This window comes from Chroicocephalus ridibundus, chromosome 3 (genome assembly GCF_963924245.1).
Source record: "Chroicocephalus ridibundus chromosome 3, bChrRid1.1, whole genome shotgun sequence".
Taxonomy (NCBI): domain Eukaryota; kingdom Metazoa; phylum Chordata; class Aves; order Charadriiformes; family Laridae; genus Chroicocephalus; species Chroicocephalus ridibundus.
In genome coordinates, this window is record NC_086286.1 from 106,496,491 (window position 1) to 106,523,554 (window position 27,064).

At 40.0% G+C, this 27,064-nt stretch overlaps 1 protein-coding gene across 18 annotated transcripts in view; it reads right to left on the reverse strand.

The window, feature by feature from the left end:
* DLGAP2 (DLG associated protein 2) overlaps positions 1-27,064 on the reverse strand; it is a 475,732-nt gene that overhangs the window by 89,496 nt on the left and 359,172 nt on the right. For 11 of the 18 annotated variants that reach the window (XM_063330377.1, XM_063330363.1, XM_063330362.1 and 8 more), the window contains 2 exons: positions 21,555-21,620; positions 5,101-6,170 (listed from right to left, as the gene is read on the reverse strand). In XM_063330377.1, the coding sequence (XP_063186447.1) occupies positions 5,101-6,170; positions 21,555-21,620 (1,136 nt within the window). The remainder of the gene's footprint in view (positions 1-5,100; positions 6,171-21,554; positions 21,621-27,064) is intronic. The other 7 variants (XM_063330365.1, XM_063330364.1, XM_063330374.1 and 4 more) reach the window with 2 other exon arrangements.

Consider the following 27,064-nt stretch of genomic DNA (forward strand, 5'->3'; position numbering starts at 1 on the left):
TCTTTAGTTCATGTATGGGTTGATGTCAAGCAAACAGATACAATCTAGTTTCACAAAGATGAAGTGCTGAGAAAGGTGCATTCAGTTCAAATCCATCCATCCTTGCAAATCAGTGGGAGAGTGGAAAGCAGCAGCGTGCCTCTTGAGGGCAACAGTCTCATTTGTGGGAATCCATCCTGCCCCCAGAAGAATTCCTGGAAAAACGTAACTGAGGGCTTAATGCCTATTTACCCATTAGCTTGTCCTCACGGCTCTTCTCCACGTAGGCATAACTTAAACCAGCAAAGAGCCTTGTTGAAACTGCTGCTTTTTTCTTTTTCTTTTTTAAGAGACCAACTCTTGTGCTTTCCTTTCATTCTGTAGAGAACCCAGCTGACATTATTGCCCCCATGCTTAGCGATGCCAGTGCTGTGAGGGATGACGCCAGCACTTAAATGCACTAGGAAGACAGGAGTGGGCTGAAGCCATTTTTAGAACAACATGCTATTTTCTCTTTCAGTGCTGACTCATTCACTGTACCTTGCGGTATGTTTACCTTGATTGCTTGCTGCTTCGCAGGCTGTTGAATGGCTGAGGGAGGAATATTAAGCAGTGACACGTAGCACTGTGCTCCAGAACTTCAGTGATGGTGAATGCTATGCTCTTGCCTATCTTTTGGCTTTATTGCAGAAATTACTTTTCTTTAACTAGCATTCATGGGTATTTCAATCCCGGAAACTGTAAGTGACACTTTCGTATTCATCATTTTAGCACAGCTATCTAGTTCACATCCATTTTTTCTGTTGAAAATCCTTGCTCCTCACTAGTACTCATATCAGAGTAAAATTAATCAAAGTCATTGCCCTAGATATGTGTTGAGCCTAATTAGCCAAAACAGCTGATGAAGACAGAAGAGATCTCAAAACTCATTTATCTTTTTCTTAGCACACTTTATATTAAGATTAAGATGACATGCAGAGGAGCAGCAGCCGCTATAGCTAAATCTATAAAGAAGTGCACTTTACTGCATGTATGATCTGCTTGGGCTTTTCTGCCTGCGGAGTGAGATGACAGAAGTGTTTTGGGCTCAGAAACACATTTGCAGCTCAATTTGTCTGCATGCAAACCAGAAATTAAAGGCCCATACATAGAACCTGTTGCTCATCATTCACAAGAATCTGAGAAATGCTATTAGCGTACAGTTACGAAGGGCTGGTCTCCGCTCCCGTGGCGCGGGTTGACCACCTGGTTCACATTACAGCTAAACTGATTGAACAACGAGCTGGAGCCCAAAGGGGCTTCCCTCTCTTCTCCTCTGCCTTCTCTCTGCACGTTCCCACCACCTCCACTGAAGCAGGAGTGATGTAAACCTGGTCCGAGCTTTAGATGAGAAAAATAATCGCTATTTTATACAGCTTTATTTCTACTAATTTAGTTCTCTGAAACTGTCCGCTTTAGGACTAGATGACCACCCATGATGGAACAAGGTACGTTGACTGAATCACCTCTAACTCACAACAGCAGGCCCCGTGCCAGAAGATCCCCCAGCTACAAGGACTGTCTGTGGAGGAGCCGGGAACATGAAACCCTAAGAGAGGAATCACAGCCTAAGCTTGGAGATGCGCCAGGTTAAAGAAGTACCTGCGTCCAACCCTAGGACATGACTTCAGCAGATAATGTGCAGACGCCTTCAAAACCTCTTTTCTCATTTCCTGTCTTCAGGCATCTGTGAATTTGGTAGAAGCTCACTTCTTAGAAATAAATTTCCTTTGTCCACTCTTCAGAGTTTCAGTTTTAAAAAAAAAGCAGCTCAGCAACTGCTGTGGAAGACAAAATAGGAGCCCAGAAACACAGTGCAGAAAACACGGTCTCAAGCACAGGCCTACGACACCGCCACGGTCTTCCAGTTTGGGACTCTGTATATCAAAACTCTTCGGTGGAAAACAGAAGTAGCAAGATTTTATACAAGTGTTGAAAAAAAAGTAACAAGAAGGAGACCAGTAGAAAGAAAAGTGACTTGGGTACAGTCACTCATATAGTCCTCATATAACTAGGTAGCAGAATAAAAGCCATATATATGTGTGTGTATATATATACATATATAAATACAAAAAATTTATACTATTAAAATATAAACACAGGAATTTAATTTTTATTATTCTGGGGTACGTTCATGTATTCATACATAAGATTGCTGAAGGACCATAATTTCACAACTTTGCTTTAAAAAAAAATTTAAAAATATATAGCTAACATCACTCAGGAGAAATGTCTTTTAATCTCACGTGTTGTAATGCTATAAACAGAAATCCTGTGAAGGGCCTGGGGTTTTTTGCTAATCTGTTCACTTGTGCAACACAGGGAAACCTGCTGCTGCATAATCAGTTTCATAATCCCTTGAATTCTCATTTGCAGATATTCTGGAGCAAGGCAATAGAACTCTCCTGGCTAGGGATTCCTGACATGTTTCTCTCCCTTTCTCAGTTTCTGAACCTAATGATTATTTTTATCCAATCATTATTTAGTGATGCTTCTTACCCTGCCTTAGGAGAAGTTAAAAATCCTTCCTTAGTTTTGCAGATAGAGTAATTGAAGTGTGCAGTGATTAACAAATTACATTTCCTGGGTCAGAGAGAAAGTTCATGGCAGAGCTAATAATGGGACTTACATCTCTGCTCTTAACAATTACAGTGTGATTGCACAGCATCCCTCAAAGTAGAAGTTTCAAAACTGAGCATTTAGTTATGACATTGACAGAATGGAGTCCCTTCAATTTGTTTGCTGGCCTTGGGCTAGTGAATAAGCCAGCCACTGAGCCTGAAGGATATCTATGCTCTGAATGGTATAGTCAGATTCTACGGAACATATACTTTATTTTAATATTTTGTAATGAGAATATTCCTGTTATAGAGTTCCTGGTATTATTGCTTTGGACACAACTATAGACTCTTTATTGTAGTAACTGATGCTCAAGTCTTAACAAGTTTCCATTATTATAGGATCTCTGTGAATAGCGAATGGCTACTGTCCCATTTTTAAAGGGGCTTAAAAACAAAGGTCGCAGTAAAAGTCTCTGGTGCAGCAAAAATTCAAATTCACATCTCCTTAAGCTGGATGAACCTACCTGTGGATGAACATTCCTAATTCCTGGATGAAAATTTCTTTCTGTAGTCATCCCAAATTTACAAAAAGCATAAAACAAGGACTCTGCAAAAAATGTGCTTTCCTGCTCCCTACGCTTCCCACTGGTCTTGATCTAAAGCTTAGTGATAACCAAGTTAGATTGTGAACTCAGTGTTTCACATTCACTTGAGGATGCTGATATAAATTGGGAATAAGGAGAAGGCCCACGAAAAGTAAAAACTGGTGGCTTCTTGCAAAGAAAAATGAGATGTAAAGAGAGGGGGAGGAGAAACAATGGAACATGATGAGAAGGAAAGCACAAAACCCAACAGAGATGTAGAGGAACCATAGCTGTCTGCGTAGAAGTAGGAGTACATCACGGTAAGGAAAAAGCTAGCCATACCTAAACTTCTCTGTAATGTCAGAGCTGCACTTGTGGTTTTATAACACAGACACAAATGGAAGTCCGCACAGGACACGCTTCCAGTTCTAGCTTGTTGAGTTAGATTAAAAACTTCCAGGGAAGTGCAGACTGTTTTACATACATGAGAACTGTAGTTGGATATGATGAAATATCACAGCTGTCAGTCTAAATTGGAATCCATTTGCATGGTAATGCTATGAGGGTTGCAATTTCTTTATTTTCCTTTCCCTGCAATGAGGAACTTCCCCTGTTTCAGTAGGCAGGATTGATCCTGGATGTCTGCGTCTGCATTTGAAAAAGTCTCTTTCTTCAAGTGTGTCATTACTGTTGGTCCCCTATTGCTCGAGGGGAGAGAGCTCTGCACAGAAGTACAACGGTTGCTAGCCTGTGTTTGCTGGAACTGAAAATCTCTAAATACATTTATCTGGAGCGGAGATTTGCTCATGTTAATGTGAGAATCAGTTAAGTTCTGGAGAAAAAGAAATTCCAGAAGGATACTCAGAACAATGTAGGCTTTGCAGGCCTACCTTGGTAAAAATACCTAAGGGAATATTTGCATACTAAGTTTTTTTCAGTGGCAAAGCGAGCTGAAGAAGTTCTCCTCCCAGCAACTCCCTCCTTTCTGCTCTGCTCCCGCTGCAGTTCTCTCTACACCCTCACCTGCTAATGATACCTGGGCCTGGACCTATGGGATACATGGGTGCTGGACCTAGGCCACGTAATGATGTGAACGTCTAAAAAAATATTTTGGAAGCTAATTTTTAAATCCATATCACTTTAACATCCAGATCATTGTGCAGCATCATAAATGGCTACACTAGCATGACTTTAGGGTGGCAAAAGGCAGCAAGAAGCCATATAAAAGTTTAAATGTAGGAGAAAGTGAGAACTTCTTGGTTGCTCCTAAAGAAAACAAGCGTGCAGAACACCACCATGAACAGTCTGAGTACCAGGCCTGAAATAGTTCGCTCCTTGAGGTACCCATATAAATTTTAACAAGGATAACTTATAGTATGGTCACAAGAAGTTCAGTTCATTACGATTTTGGGAGACCCAGTCAGAAAAAGGAAGTTTGTGAGTAATCACCATCACAACAAAGCAATTGAGTATACCTGTTACTTAGAACAACCTGGAGAAAAAGAATAAAATAACACAAAAATAGAAATTTGCACAGCCTGTTTTTAAAATTACTCATTTATAGATGTATTTGACATATCTGACACATCTAGGGGCTTTTTCTAGCCCCTACTGGGCTGCGGGGAGAATAGCCCCTTTTTCAGTCTAATGTATGGATTTTATCGAGACGTTCAGTGTGAACTCCAAAGGTGAAAATACATCCACTGACCTTAAACTAGTTTATATCACACCAGTTTTATTTAGTTTTTAATCTATGCCCTATAAACCAAGACAAAAGCTAGAGTTTTCTCACTTTCATGGAATATCGGCATTAGGTGAGCTGTACAGATCTACGTTAGGAGAGACACACAGATTACCCTTGAATTTTTTACAATGACTTAATGGCATAAACTGTGATACTTTTTCCATTACAAATATTAAGAAAATCTTCCTCTTACCTGAAGGTAATGGCACGGCCTCAAGGAAGGTTTGATTTCCTGATGAACCAGAGGCTTATCTAAGTTCAATGATGATTTGCGATAAGCTTCTTTAGCCTGACTTACTGTAAGCGTGGACCAAGAACTCCTTTTCATATATTTACCGTCGGGGGTCATTGCTAGCCCTTCACAAGCCGAACATTTCACGTCATTGTTACTTTTGGAAGTCTTCAATGAGAGATCCCCAAAATGTCCCTGGAGTGCCTCAGGGTAGCAATGGGATATATGATCTGCATGGTGCCTATTTACCACACTAGGGGTTCGGTAAGTGCTATCACTGTCCAAATTATCATCAGAGCTCCACCAGCTGCTCATGCCAGATTTATGCTTGCTTTCTGGTTTTCGCTCCTTACTTTTACTCCTTTTGCTATGCTTGGAATGGTGCCCATGATGATGGTCGTCCCCTCGACTGTCTCCCTTTGTTCCATTAACGTTGCCCTTGGACGATCCTTCCAGAGAATGAGATTTAGTAAAAAGTTTCTGGACTGAATGAACGAGATGGCGTATTCTTCCCGGGCTCTCACTGCGTTGTTCCGCAGCTGTTGAGGTCCTCTGATATTGTAAAGTGTGAAACCCATCCCGGTGAAGAGGAAGTTGTTTCTCAAATTGGTCCAAAAGATTTGCAGGAATACGGTTAATCTTAGGGTTACCGTGAGACATGGCGCAGTCGTCTCTTGAGTCGTAATGTGAGCTGTAGTGCATTCTGGGGAAGGTGCTACTTGACATGTGATCGCCCATTACCATGGGCATCATCATGCATTCAGAATGAATGGAGCTGCGCGGCGAGCAACGATGGTGGTCCATCGGGCAACTCTCCGTGGGGCTGAGAAGATACGATTGCCTTGGCTCCTGCCCATGGTGGATATGGTCGTGGGTGTGTTCACAATCTTCAGGGGATGCTAAGCCACAAGTATGAGCTGAACATAACTGTGGTTGGTTGCGACTACCAGATAATCCTTTCATATTCCTCGGAGCAGGAGAGTATCTTTCTTCATTGAAGTGCCGAGAAGGCGACCATGAGTACTGCTGGTCTGTCAGGAAAACACAGAAAACCTATGTTATGCGTCTGATTAAAAGATTAACTTGCAAAATCCAAGTATATTACAAAACTAAACATTTTTTCTCTATGAGCTTGATGGAAAGTCTCACCACTCATGGAATTTCATTCACCATTTTAAAACCGGTTAAAATTGCTCACTGTGAGCAATTTACGGGGCGAATGCAGCCCTCCTTCAAAATTGTCTGCTAGCAGTTCTCAATTTTATGAAGCTATTTTTTATGCAAATCTACTCAAATAGATTTAATGGATACATTTGAGTATTCAGTTTATTATTTGATATTTGGAATTCACATGTCAAGTTTGTGGCTAGTCATTTAAGTTACATGGGTCTAGTTTGTATTTCTGTGGTTTCTCAGTAGGGTATCTTAATCTAAATGTACCCTTTCTCCACGCAGTCGTTTTCATATCACAAACTAAACTTCATTTTCTTAAATAAATCTCAGCTCCAGGATCCCAAGTTCACAGTTCATAAACACAAATAATAAACAGCAAAGAGAAAAAGAATATGAACATGCTGAAATGAAGCTTAATTTTTATATCACTAAACAGTTCATGAATAAGCATTCCATAGTATTCGAACATCTGTGATCCTTAGTCCGGAAAGCATTATCTTTATTCCCATATATGTACAGTCTTCTCTATTAGGCAGTTCTTTTCCCTTTTAATGTCCAAATTACAAAATATTTATTTACTGACTCTCTGTTATTCCTGAGAAAACAAATATCTTTAGGTCGAAGCTACAGGTTTTTATAGACTCCATTATTTGTTCCTATGGATCACGTGCTCCAAGTTATGGTTATTAAACAAGCATGATTACTAAATGAGAGTAACTTGAAAGTAAAGATTTTGATACTCAAGCCTTTGATTATTTTTTTCTCTCATGCAATTTCTTGCAGCTGTCAAATGCTGCAAACAGAAAATCAAAAAAAAATAAAACAAAACAACAGAAATGCTTCAATTTGATTTTTGCATTCACTTTGCATCTTCAATTTCAGCTTATTTAAGCAACATTTCAAAAGCAGACAAAGACACAGGGTGCGAGACAACCCTTTAGAGGAGCAGACAGATGCATAAGTGTTTATACAACCCACTTAGCACAGTCTTTCTGCAAATTTGCTCTAAAGAATCTAAATAATCTTGCACAGGTGCCCGATACAAGGAAGTTGAAGGCCTTAACCAGAATGGAAGCCAGGGAATATGTACTCATTATATACAACAGCATAACCGGACACTGGAGACCAGCCTCTGGAGATAACACAGCAGCCAGCTTTGAGGGGTTTCTAAACATATGTCAAAACTCTCCTAAATCATATTCCCTCTGCTGCTGAAAACTCAGTGCCTGCATATGGTCATGAAATAAATCAATAGCCATATCGCTTTAATTTTATTCAATTAACAAGTGTTATGTTATGATACCTTCAGTTCACAATGCAATTTCTTGCAAGCCTGTAGCATCAGCAATCTCATAACCTAAATGCTCTAAATTTCCTATAGTGGAAGATGCTTAGATAATCTTATTAGATCCGAATTCCAGCAGAGCTCCACATAATGATTTAAAATGAATGTAGCATTAAACTAATAAACAATAAAGTATTCTTCATCCCAGGTACAATCCTACCACACTAAAGTCAAAGATGGATTTAAGGGCCCAGTTTCCACCTCCAGACTTTATCACGGTGTGAAACGGATGTGTGTGTGCATATATCCTTTTCTGCTTCTATTGTTTTTATACTAGTTTCTTTTACTTAATTCTTGGCTATTTTCAGATTTAAATAAAAACTTATTGCTGTTCATTACTCGGTCTGTTGTATTATGTAGGTTATAATACCCGGCATAAATGTAGTTACAAAAAGGAAATATATCTGTTTCTCTGAAATAACATCATTTTGATTATCCAATTAAAAGTAGAGCTATACATAGACAAGGTAGTAAATTGTAACAGTGCATTGGGATTCAGCCACATAAGTAGCACTGTAATTAATGGTACTTAACCCAGCATATTACCAAACATTATCAGGGGAATAATAACGGTCCATGCGTTGAATTTAGACTGTGCTTCCCATAAAGGGTTCCCAAAGCACCTGATGGAGATTACTGCTTTAGTTCCTACAGTCCCATGAGATGTGGAAGGCATCGTTCTCCTTTTACAGAAAAGGAAAGTGGAATACAGGCAACATTTTCCAAAGTGCTCGTGAATTTGCTGATTTTTGTTTTCCCAGTGGTGTGATCCACAGAGAGGTGGAAGGAGGCTCTTCTGTCAAACTGACAGCACGATGAGAGTCAACCCCGAGCCTTTCCGTCGCAACCTTGCTCGGCAACTCTTGCACCATGTCCCTGAATCACCAATGCATTTCAAAAAACCCCAAACAAGCAGAAGGGCATGGCACAGATCCACTAGGAAAGGAATTAGCCAGGAATAAGAAACTCATTTAAATGAGTTCCCTAGCTCAGAACTGCTAATCCCTGGTGATTTCTTTAGGCCTCGTGCCGCATCAAACATAGCCCAGAGAGCTTCAAACATTTTTATCCTGTTACATCCCTAGGAATATGAGACAGCATGATTTGATTGCACAGCAATGGATAATCTAACAACAGCTTTTCCATCCTTCATGACTCCCTATGATACTAGCTCAGTGCAACTGTAGAAAAATACAATTTTCTGTACATTGCTTTCACAGCCTTATAGCATTTTATGTGCCTCATGGAATTTCTGAATTTTTTTGTTTGAAACACTGCAGTTACAAACTGCTATAGGCATTTAATAAGCATAATCAAAATAATTAAAAAACTGAATTAAGAGGGGGCATTTTCCAAAAGTAATTTTCCCCTCTTAAATCTGCCACAGAGAGTAACTGATACTAGATAAACTCCCAAATTACCTACATGTGCATAATATAAATTTATCACTCCAATTAGGTTTGGGCTCTGCCTGGTACAACAGACCTGTTCTGTGTCCCAGGCACCATTACTTCTTCTTACAAACCCTCTGAAAAATCTTCAGAATTTTGCATTATAATATATAAATTCATCAAGTCATCTGTGCTTTGTACTATTCAGTCAAGTTTGGTCAGGAGGCCTGTTTCAGGGCTTGAAGAAACAGTCGAGCTATGGCGGAATGAATTACTGTGTGATACCAGACCAGTGTAATGGACCATGTGCCAGCTCTTAGCCTGCCAGAAACTCAAAGAAAAATGTGCTAGCTTAAAATTCAATTAAGCTAACATGCTTTTCTAGCATTTGCAAGGGGCTAAAAGTGTGTCTATGGTCAATGTCCACAGCTCAGCTGATTCATAAAACTTCATAAAGCTACAGTATTAATGTTTTTTTTCTCAATCCTTTAAAAAGAAGCTTAAGATTTTGGTATAAAAAAATAATGCCAGATTTATCCACTAAGGACAGACTGAGCTGGAAATTTAGTCTACGCCTTGAAAAAAGTGGTATCTAGAATAAAATACAAGCTTTTATTTTTTTCCTATGTCTTAGGCTAATCACTCGAAAAATATAAAAGTAATTGAGGATACTAATGTCTAGTCCCTTAAAGAAAGTGCCACCATCAGAAGCAAAGAACTGAAGGGAGACAGAAGAGCAAACGAACGTAACCCAAAGCAGATAGAGGAATAGGAACAGAGAAAAACTATGTGAGCACAGGAATGGCTTTTTTTCAGGTTCCATCAGAGCAAAAGGGAATCTTTCAATTGACTTCAACGGACAGTCAGGTACTACATAAAGACTTGGGGAGGGACCTACACCAAGACATAGGCTGTTATGTCAGAGAGAATCCAGTAGTTCCAAAATCTGCCAAATCCAAATCCCTTGAAGCTCTTCTTTTAGGAGATATAAGTCAACCTTTAACCTTGAAAGATGGAAGGATTTCTGCATCCCCCTCCTGTCTTTTTCAACTCTTCCCCTGTTATGCCATGTCCTTTCCTGCTTTTTTCCCCTGCTTTTTCTTCTGATGCTAAAAGAGTTGCTCTGTTACTCCAAGCAGATGTTAGTTTGCCTGTCTTCAGGGACTGGTCACAATTTTGAGAGCACTCAAGCTTCTTCCTTCTACCAGGCAGTACCCAGGGAAAAACAAGAGGTTCAAGGACCAAGAATATTGTTTGAAAAAATGAATTAGAATTAATATTAATGTGCTAGGAAAAATGGGCTAAAACCCCCTAAGCAATGAAAAAAAAGGGCTGTGCATCTCTAGAGTTCCTGGAACACTGTCTTTGCTAAAAAGAATCAATGTAAAAAACACTGGGAACCTCTCTGACATTCAAAAGAAATGCAGGTCTGCACAAATCGTTTTGTTCGAATCTTTGTGTGTGTTACGTCTTGAATGCAAGCTTTCGGAGCATAATAATAATTCCTGGAACAACTAAATGGTGCCTGATTTTTGCTTTTATTTATTTATTTCTTTATTGCAAAGTACTTCTTTTTCTATTGAGAAATTAATTTAAATTGCTTTAACCTTATAAGCTCCTTGGTAAACTGCTTACCCATCTGAAACATTTGTGCTATTTCCATTGGAGAAGAAGCACCTCTTTGTATAGTGGAACCAGTAAAATGCATTGCTGAAGAGAGATACCTAACCTAGCTTTCAAAAAGATGTGCTAGAGAAAACCAGACTGCTGCATTGTGCACTTTCACTCAGTTTGATTAGTGCTGCAACGTATTATGAAACGAAATATCCTCACAGCCTAATCTGTAACTAATACAACAATTAAATAGTGTAAAAACAACTACATTAATCAAATAAGTACATATTAAATATTAAAATGCATAAATAAAATGTTTTAGCTGGAGATTTGTCTGCTCAAGGACTGCAGTAAGTAGCATTAGATGAGCACTGTTTCCTCATTAACTTGTTATAGCATTTTTCTCTGTTTTATTCTAACCTTGAAAATGAATATTTCCAGGAATTGAGAAGAGGGAATAACCTGCCAGGCGCAAGGAAGAAATTCTGGAAATGCCTTAAGCTGCTGTTCTGGTCTCCTGAGATTTCCAACCTATTTATGTAGCACAACACCTTGGATAAATTTTACATAAAACTGCAAAGATTGGATGACTACCTGACTTTAACCTCCAGCTTTAGAAGATGACATGTATTTTACGTTACACTGAGTTGCATTTGCACTGCATGCAGTGCACTCACCTGTCTGTGAATTCCTATCTAACATCTCAGGCTACTTTGAGTGGTAGCATTGCCTCAAAATAAGTAATATCTTGCTTGGGACTAATCCAACAAGGTACTTTATGCACCCAGTCTCCCTGCCCAGTCAAAGGAGAGAAGTAGGCAGTTCTGAGGACCTAACACCGAATGCAAAAATGCCCAGGGCTGTCAAACTAACACTAGCCATTGGCTACACATGGATTCCTGTCTTGTTCTGACACTTAAGCCTGAAAATGAAATACCTCTCTATCCAGGATCCTGAGCGGTCCTTGCGGAAGGCACATATGGCTGTGTTTATAACAGTGGACTAAACAAACAGAGCCAGAGAATCACAGAATCATAGAATATAGAATCATAGAATCTTCATGGTTGGAAAGGACCTTTGAGATCCTCGAGTCCAACCATACACACACACAAAAAAAACCCAAACCCATACAATCTCTGTCACTAGAGCATGCCCTGAAGTGTCAAATCTAGACATTTCTTAAACACCTCTAGGGATGGTGACTCCACCACCTCCCTGGGCAGGCTGTTCCAGTGCCTGACCACTCTTTCAGTAAAGGAATTCTTCCTAATGTCTAATCTAAACCTCCCCTGCCGCAGCTTCAGACCATTTCCTCTGGTCCTGTCATCATTCACCTGGGAGAAGAGGCCAACACCCACCTCTCTCCAACCTCCTTTCAGGATGAGATCAGTCCATACAGTTAAACTCTTGCCATCATAGCTTCATACTGTGTTAATAGGACTCTTACAGCCAATATATAGATATGACTTCAAGGGTAACATGGGCCAAACGTTGTTACAAATATGCCATCTGGACATGATTTTGTTTTGGAGTAGGAGGAACTGGCATAATTCACCTCAGCCTGAAGTACATATCTAAAAAATGTCAGATGAATACCACCGTTAGTGTACATATTTATCTCTGCTGACCACAGTGAAAGCTGTAGATGACAAGTTCCGATGCAGAAAACTACATCATAAATATATAAATTTAGGTGATCTGAGGCACATGACTAATGCTAAAACATGGAAAATGGTTTGACAGCCCAAGCTAATTCAGTGGAACCGCATGACGAGTAACGACCAAGGATAAGATGGTTTTTATAACTCCTGTGTTTGATAAAAATGGACATGCAAATTCTGTTCCTAAAACAGCAACAGTGACCAGAACATAACAATTTGGAGCAAAGTCAGAAAACCCAAAGGGAGAAGTAAGGAGCACTTGGAGTGCTGCCATTTATTCATCACAGTCACGGATTCGAGCACTGACGCAGATGTCTGCAGGTGGAACAAATATTTGATGGCACCCAATCATACTGTTCAGCACAACAGTTCTCTGACTTCAGCTCCATCCATCTTCCACATAGAGATTAGGAGACTGGCAATACAACATCCCAAGGGATTTATTTCTGACATAAATAAGCACGACCAGAGAAAAGGGTATATAGTAAAAGGAATGCAGAGTAACTGTCGATAAATGCGAATGGGATCTTTGAGGTGGCGGGGTGGGAGGTGGAGGTGTTGCATTGCAGGGGACACGTAGTACAATACACTGGGAGGAAGAAAAACGCGGAGAACTGTGATCACAGGGGAAAGCTGTGACCAGGGACATGTTAAAGCAGGGTTACAACACCGGCTGCCTGGCACGAAGAACAGGGGAAAATGGAAAAATGTGAAAAAGGAGAAATGTAGAAACAGTATTTGAGGAATGATGATAGCCTATGTCTTGTGGGTGGAAGAATGGGCATTTGGACTGTATGGGGAGGATGAGAGGCACAATATTGTGCCCATGCCATGACAAAGAGCAGGACAGATATCCATGAGAGGCAACATGGGATTTGCAAGAAGCTCCAGGGTTTGGAGTGGAGGGATGCAGGGAGTCCTCAGGATGGTGAAAAATTAATTTCCATCAGTTTGAAGTGTATGATGTCCTGGTATTGATTGGTATGTAGCACACAGACCTCCACAGTGCTTTTCAAGTTTGAAATACATTGCCACTATGCGCCTTTTCAACAGTGCTATGACGGAGGTAAGTCCACAAAATTATTTACGGCTAACATTTTTTTTGCAGAATCTGTATTATCAGCGAAGCTTTTTAAAAAAATATAAAGTATCAGGATTAGATTAACCTAAACTAACTAACACGTGAGCTTTCTTCTGGAGAAATACAGCTGTATGGAGTCAACCAGGGCTTCATTATGTGAATATCATTGAGCAATTAAATATAAGAAAATTGGTTATTGTGCTTCCAAATACACACCAGAAATGCTAGCCCAACACCGTTAAAGTTCCTTTGTTCCTTGTTGTGCCTGGCTTTATGGACTTCTTATCCTAAAGGAGAAAATTTTGCTGGTTGCAGTTACTAGTCAAATACAGGAGACAATCAGTTTCCCTTGGTGGCATGAAAACTGCGACCATTTTCTCAGCAATTAAAGAAAGGCAAAGTAACTGGGTAGTACAGCTCTGCATACACAGGAATCTGCACACGGCTCTAGAAGTAAAAGGGAAATCCTTGTCACGTCGATGGCAATGACAAATCTCCCATTAACCTCACTGGGTCAGGGTTAGTTCTGAACATTTGCTGAGAAAAGTTCTTGGTCAGTTTACCTACGAATCCTGGTGTCACGTGAGGAGGATCGCCTCTAATAATCAGGGCTGTATTTTACAGAAAGCACAATTCGTGCTGGGCTGGAATAAATGTGTTAGAAGCCCAGAAGGGTCCCCAGTCAGGAAGACGATGGCACGGAAGGGTGAAACCGGTTCTGCTGAAATACTGCCGTGGATAGCATAGGGGCCAAGATTTAATCCCCAGGATCCAAACCGCTTGGACCAACTATTCAGCTGAATGGAACTACCAAATCTCCGAGGTTTCTTTTCTAATAAGAAATATTTATCATTGATTCTTAAATGAAAAATCAAACAAAAGAAATAATGCTGATATTTATGAACTTCTTTCTTGAATTAATATTTATTTGCTTAGTGTTTCTGGAATTCTTCAGAATTTGTCCTTTATTTATGACGATACATCACGGAGAAAGTTTACCATCCTCTGTAATACTGAGGGGACCCACGAGGAGGCTAATGTTTCTATATCCAAGCAAAAATATTTATCATACATTCCTTCTAAATTATTTCTTTAAATTCCTTCTATTATTTCTTTAAAACATGGATATATTTTAAAGATTTTGCTTATTTTATAGAGTGCTCTTCTGAGAAAGAAATATTCTAAGCATTAATTCTCAAAAGCATTGATTATTGCCACAGAGCATAAGATTGTTTACTTTAAAATACCTTTCTATTTCAAAATCCCCTTTACTTTTTTTTTAAAAACGTTCAATACAGCTTTTAAATTGTCAGAACAGAAGAAAATGATTTGATTTTCTGTTTGCTTCAGCATCAGTTCTTTGCAGCCTTTTGATTCACCAAAAATTTTGGAGTTTCAGCCTTGGTCTGACCCAAAACAATTATTTCTTTTACTTTTCGGAGTTCATCATTATCTGCTCAGCTGTACACCCTTGGCACTGCCTCTTGCTGCTTTGTCATTGTGTTGTGAACTTTTCTACTCAGCTCAACCCACTGAGATGGAGGAGGTCTCATCCTGATTTTCCTATGGGGTGCAGGAAGAAACAGCAGCTTGGTGACAAGTTCCCTTTTAAACCTGTTGCCATAGCAACAGGCAGAAACCTCTTTCCATAACCTTCAGACTAGGAATTTTTCAAACCAGGGTGCCGTCTCTTTTCTGCCTGGCTGAGCTCTGTTTTGGGTCTGTGGGAAACACTGCAAATATTAATTGCCGTGTCCCACAACCGTTAGCACCCAGATTTTCCATGTGGCAGTGAAGGGTCAAACTGTGAAGCAGGCTCCTGGGACGAGGTGGTGGTGTTAAGCACCCACACCCTTGGCAAGTTCGAGTCAGGGCATCTTACCGTGCTGCTGTCTGATTATTTATGGAGAGAAATGACTTTGTTAAAAGATGGAAAAAACAAAGGGAATCGCGCAAGAAATGCGCAATGAAAGGTGACAGCTGAAGTCACCAGTGAAAGCCTGGACTGTATTAGCAATATTTGCTGGTCTTTATCCTGCTGCAAATCCCCTTAGGAGGACAGACTGAATTAGTGACCTACGTGGCCAGCACTGTGACAGACAGCCGTGGTCATGTACCTCCATGCTGGAAGTACCCTCGTCACCCTGGTTGTGCCAATGAAAACTGTCCCACCCTCAATAGAGCCTAAAGCAGCCTATAATGAACGTGGAGCTAGAGAATGGTAACTTTTCTTCTGGGGAAATGGAGAGCGCATCATTTAAGCTGCCCATCGTGGGAATACATTTAAAAGGCTGCCCATTATATCCTTCTGAAAGGAGACAATACAGTGAAGGCACTCGGTGAAGAAGGCAGGCACGGGGAAGCAGCCAGATGAGTCAGTCTCTCATCTCCATTGCAGCCGCTGCACGCTCCATGGGAAAGGAAATGTTTCGGATCAGCTCTGCAGCCAGGTGTTACAGAGGTCAGCGAGGCATGAGGGAGAGAAAAACGTCCCTCCTCTGCTAACATCCCACAGCCCAAGTGTGAAACTTAAGCTGTTTCACCTTCTCCCCACGTCTTCTTCACTCTCTCTCTCTTTTCCCTGGAAAAGTCTTTCATTCGTTCCAGTGCAGACACTGGGATTAGTAGTCCAGATGTGGTCTAATGATGAGACGAAGCTTCCCAATTTGCAAAAAAGCCATATTTCCTCTGCAACTGAACTTAGGAGCCTCCTCAGCTGGGCAGCCCTTTCAGAATGCACAAACCACTTACAACAAAAATATTTGCTTCTTGGCAAAGTAACAAATGTGTAACCCCCGTTGTATTCTGTAGTAGAAATGGATGAATAATTCATAACAAATAACCTATTTGATTAATCTTACATCCTTACAAATATCTTCTCCTGTTTGCGAATTGACCTTGGGCCTAATGGGATTTTTGCAGTGTTATCTGACATTATGAGGTGTTTAATTTTTAGAAATAGCTTCTGGTCTGCAGATTGTTAGTAAGCATTTGTTGCCAACGGCCTATAAATAAAATGCAGGATAGTTAACATGTTTTTATATGAGGCTCAGGCTGTATGATATGATTTTGTTCTATGACTGAAAGTAATTCACAGAATAAGCTCTCAAGCGTAACTAAAAGGAATTTAAAGTTCAAAATTTATTTTCTGAAAAACATTCCCCATTATTTCATTAACATTTTCTGTGGTCTTGATCCTCACATCAGTAAACTTCTACACTACAGTTTCTGGGTAGAGGAAAAGGAAGGATTTGAAGTGGAATTATTTCAAGGTACGATGGAATTAAAAAAAAAAAAGGCTTTTTTGTCAGTATCTGTTCATCTAGTCACAATAAGCAAATAGACAGTGACACGGAGACATATTGGGGCATCTCATATTTAAAACCTTTTGTAAGTTTAAAAGACTTTTATATCTCCATACCAAACCACCTGTCTACATATTTTTATTATATGGAAGAAAGATAGTCCTGTGGTTAGAGGATTAACTTGAGAAATCTGCAGTCAAGATTTCCTGTCCAACCACAAATTCTTTGTACGGTGCAGGATAAGGCCATGGGAAGTGATGACAGTGGCCACTGGGTTTAAGTTAACCTTTGAGGATATCTCTTGTAGACTCCCTACCGCAGTTCCCCATAGCACAACAATAAAAGTAACTTGTGTATCTCCGAGGGTTAGTGTCAGAAAGCTGGGAAACATTCAGTCTCTGGGATAACGCCCATCTGAGAATTTAAAGTATTGGTTACTGTGCCTGCTAATTACAGGGATAAGTGTCACTGTAGCAGTTTACTCTGTGTGGCCAAGCCCTGTGGCTGACTGAAGTCCCACCAGCTCCAGTCGAAGTCTGCAGCTGTGTAACCATCCCTGGATGCTCTGGGGGAAGGTGGACCGCGGCACGGATCTGGCACAGAGGAGAGCCAAGGGCGCACTGCCAACCCCTTGGGAAAATTTCCTGTCGTGCCTTTTATATGAAGCTAAAACCCACGAGAAGTGCAAAGTGTTCAGACACTGACTGCACTGAGGAAGGCTGGATAATTAGGTAGAAAGACAGACAGACTGGAAAGTCAGGCCTTCATTTATTTTTTTTATTTCAAGAATGGCTGTATCCTTCTTCCTTTCAACACGTAAGGTCATAAAGGCGTGATCATGCAATCAACAGTGATTGAATAACCATGAGTTACTGTCTGACACTTGAACCACACCAATTAATCAAAAGCACGACTGCATCAACTGTGAAATAAAAATAAATTTTCATAACCTGCCCTTAAACTCCCTTACACTTTACTTTGCAACTGGGGCAGGTTAAGAGCATTATTAGTAACTGCAGCCTGCTTTATAGGTTTTACCCTTTTCTTTTAACATCAACTTTTTCCTGAAAAGAAAACAAAAAGCCTTTAGTGTGGGTTGTCTTTCTTTGCTTGACGTTAGAAGCTGGTAAGTGTTAAACTTGTGTAAAACACTTTTTTTCCTTGCCTATAAAAAGGAGTTAAAATGATTTTTCAATAATCTGTCTGTTTTTCCCTCTTTACTCTGTGCATGTGCTACCTATGGAAATCTATATTTAAAGAAAAGTTCGTCCCATTTTCCCTATTCACATCTTTCTTTTCCTATTTGAATGCCATTGACACATGGCACGTGTTCCATGTGTCTCTTGTTAAGATCACACTATTTGCTTTTGACAACTGAAGCAAATTGTTGCTTTACCCTATACGTGCCTAAAGTAAATAAGATTGTTAGAAGTTTCCAGTTTGCATAGAAAAGAGTAGTTTCATAAAACGTTTATTTCCTAATAAATTGCATTTTCCAGATTTTATAACCACAGGCTAGAAGAACGCTTGGAATTGGAAGAACTCCAGTTTCCAGGAGACTTAGAGTAAGCTGCTTGGCATCACGCACGTCAGATCTCTTGCTCCTACCACCATGCCCTGCTACCTTTATCAGGTTGCTTATTTCAGATATTCTTACTGAAAAGAATAGGAATTTTTGGTGTGAGCGGGACTCTTGTAACCATGACATTACCTAGCACCCTGAACTCTGTTAACAAGTAAACGGGAATGGAAAAGCTATGAAATATTGTTCTTGAGAAAAGACTATAAATGCTTGGGTAAGCTTTTTTTGAAGGAATCCATTGCATTTCTGCCTGGTTTAACTAATGAGGTCTTTTATAGAATCAATAATGTAAAAGAGGTGAGAGCAGTCCCATCCCTTGATACCTTTTCCCAATTAAGGCAGTGGATCATTGTATTAACAATATTATTTAGTGACTATTCAGCATTTTCACTCTGGTGAGATACTGTGCAAACATTAATTAATCCCCACCAAAGCCCTGAAATTTCACTAGGAAATATTAAACCCTTTTTACAAATAAGGGCCTGGAGCCAGAGTTTTTTCAGTACCCAAGAGATTGCAACTTGAAGCTTCTTGGGACAGTGAGCCGTTACCAGAGTCTAGAATAATGAATGGCCCTGCACTTAGAACTACCTTAAAGAATACCATCTCTACTCTGCCTTGACTTGGGGCAATTATTTTACTTCTCAAGGAAAGTCCGTTCTGTGTTTTTTTCAGGAATGAATGTCTCTAGCAGTCCTTCAGACTGAAGCTGTTCATACAAATTAATTACATAGTCATGGGGCTGTGTACACATATATATAGAGAGAGAGCCCACTTCCATAGTCCAGTGATTAGAGTATCCACCCAGATTCAGATTTCTCTTCAATGAATATTTAAATATATACAAGTGCAACAGCAAGAAAAAGCGGAAACTGAGAAAGATCTAATAGTTTGTAGCTTTTTCACAAATGCTATGTTCAGTTCAGGAATTTGAACTCAGATCTTCAAGTAACGGAACACAAGACCAGGGGACAGACAGACAGGTACGTTCCAGCTGTCTGTAGAGGTGTTAATCACCAGTGCAGACGTAACTACAGAACTCGTCTACACTGAACTTCACTGACTATCCCAAAACTTTTATAAAAGTCTTCACAGTTTCCATCTTCCGTATTATGCTCCTTGTTTTACACTGGTTCTGTCTAAGGGAGAACAGGACATCATATGTTTTTACATTACTGATGGTATTCAGTCCACCTATTTTGGCCATCTACAGTTTGGTAACTAAGTCAGGAGGACAGGATTTCCTTCTGAAAATGTTAAAGCTATCCACCTCTCTCCATTCATTACCCAGCGATCTTTGGTACTTATTTTCAGAGTCAGAGGACTCCAATAGGGACCCAAAATTTAGCAGCAAGGACAGATCTTTCCTTGCTTTTAGCATTTTTTTATTTTTCAGTCCTCTGTCCATGAATAGCTGACGTTTTCGAAAGCAGCTTAGCTTTGTAGTCTGGTTCTGATTTTATTCTTGTTTTTTACTTTCCTGTTCCTCATCTCTGTTGACTAATCCACCATCTTTTTCCTTATCAGGGTGCTGGATGATTGATCAGTTTAGAGCGTATCTTTGTATTAATCTTTGATTACCTTTTTCATATGAAGGTCCTTACTCCTGTAGACACCTGGCATTTAATACTAGCGACTCATAGATCATTTACTCCAGCTTCAGAAATTCTGCAGTTATTTCTCAACCAAATGGGAAGGAGAACAATTTTGACATACTTCTAGGGCATGATTCATCCCACCCTAAGTTAAGCTTCTAAAGTAGGCCAAATCTGCCATGTCCTAGAAAAGTCTATCACTCTTCATTGACTCTAAAGGAAGTCCAGATATCTACAGTTTAGACATCTACATCTGAATTACTTTCCAACTGTTAGATGAGGTGAATTCTACCCTGGGGCATCTGAACTCCTTCCTTTATGCTGTGAAATGGGGCAGCAGGGCAAAAAAAAAACCCCAAAAACCCAAGAAGGTGCTCATTCCATGACTCCTCCACAGGATTCACTTGTGATATTCCTAGGGACCCCCATGTTTAACTGTAGTTTTCCTCTTACTCTATTTTAATTAAGGAAGAAAATGCCTGAAAGTTCTTCCACCTCTTCCTTAACACATCCGTCTCTCTGATCTTTGGAACTTTGCCTGTAGCTTTTTTTTTCATTGGGACAAACAAATTTGGACAAAATATTTTTTTTCAAGTGGACAAACAAATCCAATACAGATATTTTTACACTGAACATTTGTGGAACTCCCTGACTTGCGGGTAAGTGAGTGGCAACACTACTTGCTTTACAAAATCCTGTTCTAAGAGATTATTTAAACATAATGACATGCCCTACCTGAATTTCTGCTCCTTGTTCAAACTGTTTGGCTTTCTTCCTTAATATAGCAACTATGATTTATCTTCCTATCAATGTGCAACAATAAGGTCAGGGTGAGAGTTTATAATATTCTTGGCAAGTACAAAAATACCCTAATAACACAAAATACACTGTTGCAATGTATTAACATGAACATATGCACAAAAGGAGAAAAATTACTGTTACACTAACTTCTGAGATGTAAGTATGCTCACTTTGAATAAAGGGGGCTTCAACTAGCAAACACACAGAAACCACTTTCCGTATTTCTCTTCCAAAAATAACCACACAAAGTAATTGCACATAAATAAAAATTTTGATGGATTTCACATAGAAAAGTGACAATCTGAATATGAAACTCCAGGAACAGAAACTCAATTTTGCACAGTCTAAAAGGTATAAATCTGGCTACACTGAAGCCAGTGGGACGTTTTACTACTAGCTTTGTGAGACAGAGGTATCAAGATTTCACTCATGGGTTCTATGAGTTTCTGGTTTCTTCTTGCTTCTGTTATTTATTTTTTTTAAAATTTAAAAGGTAACATTGACAACTCTGCAATTATGATGTTTTCTAAGGGGCAAGACAAAAAGAAAAAGACAAAAGAAGGAAAGTTGGTAATTTCCTTGAACACCTTCTTTTGAATTCTTGGTTGCCTGGATGTTACCCAAATCTGATGTTTTTCTGCTTTCAATTCTCTAACCTTCTGTGTCAGGTGAGAAATTCCCAGAAGGGTCGGACTGAGAGGTTTTTGGCCGCTCTCATGAGCACCGCCTGGTGCCGTGCCTGGCGCGGGCTCTGCGGCTGAGGAAGGGCTGTGCCCCAGAGCAGCCTCCTGCCTCCGCACCCCCACGGCCACCCCCAGCCTCTGGGTGAACAAGCAGGACAAGTTATCTGTGAGACGAGATCTGTACCTAGCTCCTCCTCTGGCGTCCCTGGAAAACTGAAGCCCGACTTGAGCAGATCGCCACCCTCTTCTTCTGAAAAGACAGAAACAAAGTAGCTATTTAATAACTCTTGGTATTTTTGTATATCCAGACATAAACTCCCCACTAGATTTTAAATCCACGCAGGGATTTAAAAATCCATGCAGGGATACCCGTTACCGTTCAGCATCTCTGATACTGCGAAGCTCTTGAGGTGCTATTATCTGCAGTATCTATTCATCTTTGCCAGTTGTTCTAGTGTTCTTTTTTTTTTTTAATTTTGCCAGATGTTTTCGTATCACTAGTATCATCATATTCATAAATGCCTTTTTTTTTAAACATCTTTTACATTGTTCTTTTCAGCTTTGCTTAGTCACATTGAATTCTACTGCCTTTTAGCCTTAATGTATTTATTCCAGGAAGAACCATTATTGTCAGTCCTCCAGTTGTGCCGCTAGCGGTTTCCCACCTCCGATGATAATAATGCCACTCAGGATTCTCAGGCCATTTTCCTTACCTTTTATTCACAACCATTTCAATTCTGCAATTCTGAACTCTGATAATGCTGCGATGGTGACTTTCTCCTACGGATAACATTTACTTTTGTGCCCGAGACAAGTTGTGTAATTCTGGACGAGTACTGAAGCTCAGATGACATGCCTACGCCGTACGAAGGCAGCGAGGTACGCAGAGACCCGCTGGATGGCCCGAGTGCAGCTCTCAGCTACCCTGCCTATATCGCTTTCCCAGTTGCAGCTTGTTGCCTCTGCACTGCGCTCTCGTCACGCTGGCACACAAATTAATTTGCACCTGGCACCTGGCTCCGCTATTTCTAACACAGACCTGCATGCGGAAAATTGGGTCAGTAACACTTCCTTAAGGTACGAGTTTGCCTTGAGAATACATAGATCAGGATAAAAAAATACCACAGTAATGTGTTTCATGTAAGCACACAGTACTCTCTTTTTAATGCTTTTTTTTTTAATGATTTTGCCTCGTTATCCATATTTGCTGGTGTCTCAGCTGAGCGGAAGCTGTTTGAGTACTCCGCTGTATTGAGTACTGAGCTTCCACCGTGCTCCTTCTTACCACGTGTGTCACAAGCACAGACGCCTCAAAAGAAGAGCGACAGAGGAGAGTACTCCGCAGCCTCTCACTGTACGTTCAACCAGCGATTCTTCAGAGAAAGACAAAATAACGTATTGCAGACCGCATTTCTGCAGTGCATGACTGAGGACTGAGGACTTCTAAATAACTTATATCAGTTAACGCTCCTCATATCCTCAGGCCGACATTCCCGTAGGTTTGACTTTTCTTAAGAGCACCTTGATGCCTCAGACAAGCTGGTTTCTGTGGTTCAGCTTACAACAGCCACCCTGTTTTGCCTGTTTCAATGCTCCATTTAACAAATACGTGCATTTTGTGTATTTCTTCGTCTTGGTTGCACTTTTTATTCGTACTATGATTTTTTCCCAATTATCTCCCAGCAAGCACAATGAGTGAATATACTCATCTGGATACTCTCAAACAATTGTTCCTGGTTTTGAAAATTTGTGAGGTTAAGAATATCAAATTGATAACAGCGAGTAGTATAGCACAGATGCTGCATAGAAAATAAGTCCTGAGGATGTCACGAATGTTGGATAAGCTGAGCTGTCAAATAAACATCTTGTTTATAAACTCAAATTGTTAAATAAACTCACTTTGCTGAAATACAGCCTACTAGAGATCTCGTTAAGTGACGGATAAAAAGTCATACGCAATTTAAAAAATGACTGGCATATGAATTTAAATTAAATTTCATTTGGAGAGGTAATGGACAACTCTAATTAAATAAAAGCACAAATTAGGCAGTTTCCATGGAGACTCTGCTCACGTGATCTGCCTATATTGTGTAACTCATATGCCTGTCCTCTAATTTGGCTGCACAGGAGTTACAAATCAAATGAAAGTTATAACAAAAATATTCTGAAGGATCCTTTACACTCATGTAAGAAACTAGGAGATCTTACTGTAAGTAACCAGGAGATCTTACTGAAGCTTTACATTGAAATAGTAGTTTAGTATTTTTGAAAAAGAAGCTATTAATTTATTCCAAAGTTATATCATGTACATATATATTCATAAACCCTTATAGAATGATCCAAAGAAAGTAACAATGCATAATATTATTTCTCCCTTGCAAGAAGCCAGCATCATTCTCACAAGCTCTGCCAAAGACTAGACTAAAATTTTAGGGGTAGGCTAAACTTGATAAACATTTATGGATTTGGTGTGTTTGAGAAAAAAAGAAGAAAATAATTTTATTTTTTTTCAAAATGAAAGGGAAAGGTCATGCAATGGGATCCATAAGTCAGATTCTGACTTTGCCCTAAGAATTCCTGTGTCAATGTCAACAATTCGGTTAATATCTTTCTGCCTCAATTATCCAGTAGAATTAGGATTAGAATCCATTTCTTTCCCGTAGCTATCCTATGTGAATACATTTGTTAGTGTCAGTGAGCCTGTTGTCTAGAAGAGCCTATAGAGAGCACACAAAAGTTATAATTTCCATCCTGCAAAAAAGCTGTATTCTGTTTTGAATCGGATCAATGGCAAATCTTTCAAAGGAACTTAGAATTCCTTTGTGATTCCCTTTGGTTTATGAATCTGCATGAGGGATATGAGTAGCTCTTAGTGACTAGTTTACTTCCTAAGCATGAGGACTCCTAATTTCTCTGTATTTTATGACTATATCTATTCACATCACTGATTCATTGTTTAGACTGTCTTTTCAAAAGGCTACTGTCAGTTCCTTCAGCCCTGGAAGAGATTCAATTTTTGTATTCTGCACCTATGAAGTATAAATTAATCTAAAGTCTCGGTGGCTCTTGCAGTATTACAGAGACAATCTTTGTGTGAAGTTGAACTGTACCTCAAAGTCATATTATTCCTTCAACAACAGACATACATGGTCTTTGTTTATTCAGTTTACATTTTTCCTAGAAATCACCATCTTTATTATTGATCATAGCAATGAAAAGCACATCCTTCATTCCTGAGCACAGCAGCAGCCTTCATATCTCATGGTAATGAAGTCAGGCAGATTATCACAGAATTCTTGCGCATGCTGAAATTCAAGTGTCATAAAATGCGTGCATTCATTTTATGTCATTCACCTCCTCTGTCTCATAGGTCCATAGTGTTTCAGCTTGCCCTGTGCTCAAGGTGGGCCTACTGGTAGACCGTTCTACACCAGTGGACACAGAGGAAAAGAGTAGGCTTAGCATGGAATATTTTGATGGGTAATGAAATGCAAACAAAGATGAGATTATGAAAATAGGACAATTTACAATTTAAGGTTTTAAACAATGAACGGAACACACGGTCCACAGACACAGGACACGATTACTGGTTAAAATCCCGTCTCAATATACAAACTACTGCATCACAGACTGGTCTGAATAGAAAGCAAAAACCTGCCTCTGAAACTTCAACATAAAAATAGTGGGAGAAGTCTTCACTCTCAACAGGGCTCAAAATAGTGACAAAAAATGATAGGCTTTAAAAGTGGAGAGATGTCTGCTTCTGTGAAAGCTGAATGTATCAAAAAATGATGCTGTGATCTGCATAAATAGGAGAGCATAAACTGTCATTTACATCTAGTATCTCCTTTTCTTTTTGAAAAATGTGATAGATCTTGTCATGCATTCCAGTGCAACACCGCACAGACAACACCCAAGACTGTGATAGGAACTCTTCACAGATGAAGTTCTCCAGACTTTACCTTGGAAACATCAGGAGACATTGCTGAGCTGGAACCAGCCTGACAGATCCAGACGGCTCATACAACCCTGAAGCTACATGTATAGTGGGAAATGACATAGGCCAGTGCCTGACATCCGACACGCCGGCTTGTGCTGTTCCTCACCCCACTAAGGAGACAATACCTAGGGAAGTGCTGGTTGGCACGGGCCAAATCTGAGCAAGGGTGTGCGCTGATGAGTTACAAGTATGGAGGGAGCCTTAGCTGTTTCTTTCCACTCTTCAGTGCCTAGAGAATAGCTTACAGTCCAACGTAAATCCAAAATAAATGTGCTGAAGGCCACAGAATTACATCCATGTAAAGCAGATGCAGCTAATCTCTTGGGGGTCAATTTTTCATCATGTCTGACCTACACTTGGTACTGGACTGTGGTTCAGTAGGATGTAGGATTACTTTGTGTTCTGGGTCAGGGAAGTAAAGTTTCTGTAGGAGCTAATGGACACACGCTGTCTTCTGCCCTGTTCCCTACCGTCTGTCTGTGGTCTAAGTGAGCATTTTGACTGTCACTGCACAGAAACCATCTGATATCGCTTCTTTTCCTCACTTCGATAATCACTTCGGCCATCCTTCAGATTTTATCATCTCAGTTTTAACCTCTCTGTCTGCTCTCTGAGCTTGACCTATCAGTTTAAATTTTTTCTTCATCTGCAAAGTCTTGCACCAAGATGTGCCTCTATGTTTGCCCTCATTTTTTTTATGCATTCATTCTGCCCTCAATAACCAGCCATGTTGTTACCATCTCCTAAGCGTACTTCTTCCATAACCTGTCTGTCCACAAAATAGGCCCCAGTCCCAGTGGGTTTGTTGCTCACATACTTTAAAAGGCTCGCATCAGAAAGACTAATAATCAATTAACTGCCTTCTCCATCACAATACGAGAGTAAGACTGAACTACAGCTGATATTGAACTTCTAGTTCATTGGATTTTAATTTATTTATTATTTTCCTGCTCTGGACCTCCCACCGATTTTTTTCTGTGTGTGCTTGTCTTTCAGCCTGTAAGCTCCCTATGATAGCTGTTGTTTTTTCAGTTCTGTCTTATATAGCACCTGGCATATTAACTCTGACAACAGATGAAAGAGAACACAGGCCCTGAAATGTCTGGATTAAACAGCAGGTGCAACTTCATTTGATCACATAATTACAGAGCATAAAATGTGTCCAGACTATGAATATAGGACTCTCACCATATCACTCTGTGATTTGAGAAAACCAAAACAGCTCTTCCAGACTAGAGATGCTTAGAGATCTAGAAGAGATATCTCTTGTACCTCAAAGTCCACTAGCCTGCTATCCAATTAAATAATTTCTTGCAGGTGGCCTTTGACCCTGGCCATAGGTATCCCCACTCTGCTACAGGGTATGTATCCCGGGGAATTGCCATTAGGACCTAAAGGAAATGACCAAATGCACGCACACCTGGGTGTCATTATGGCCCCCTCAGCCCTCCTGGGAGACAGCTTGGTTCAGACCTTCCCAAAATCATGTGGCAAACCTACTCCTTTTCTCATCCAAGAGGTTACATCCAATCCATATTACGTCTATATAGTAAATTAGGGATGGAGAAGGCCCGTTCTCTGGCCATGAGGCCAACTGGTGTGGTCTAGTCGTATCTTCAAGAACAGGCTGGCTCCATCCAAACTGTTATTGGGAATGGTTCCTTGCCTGTGCTAACTCCCTAGTCAAGCCTGGG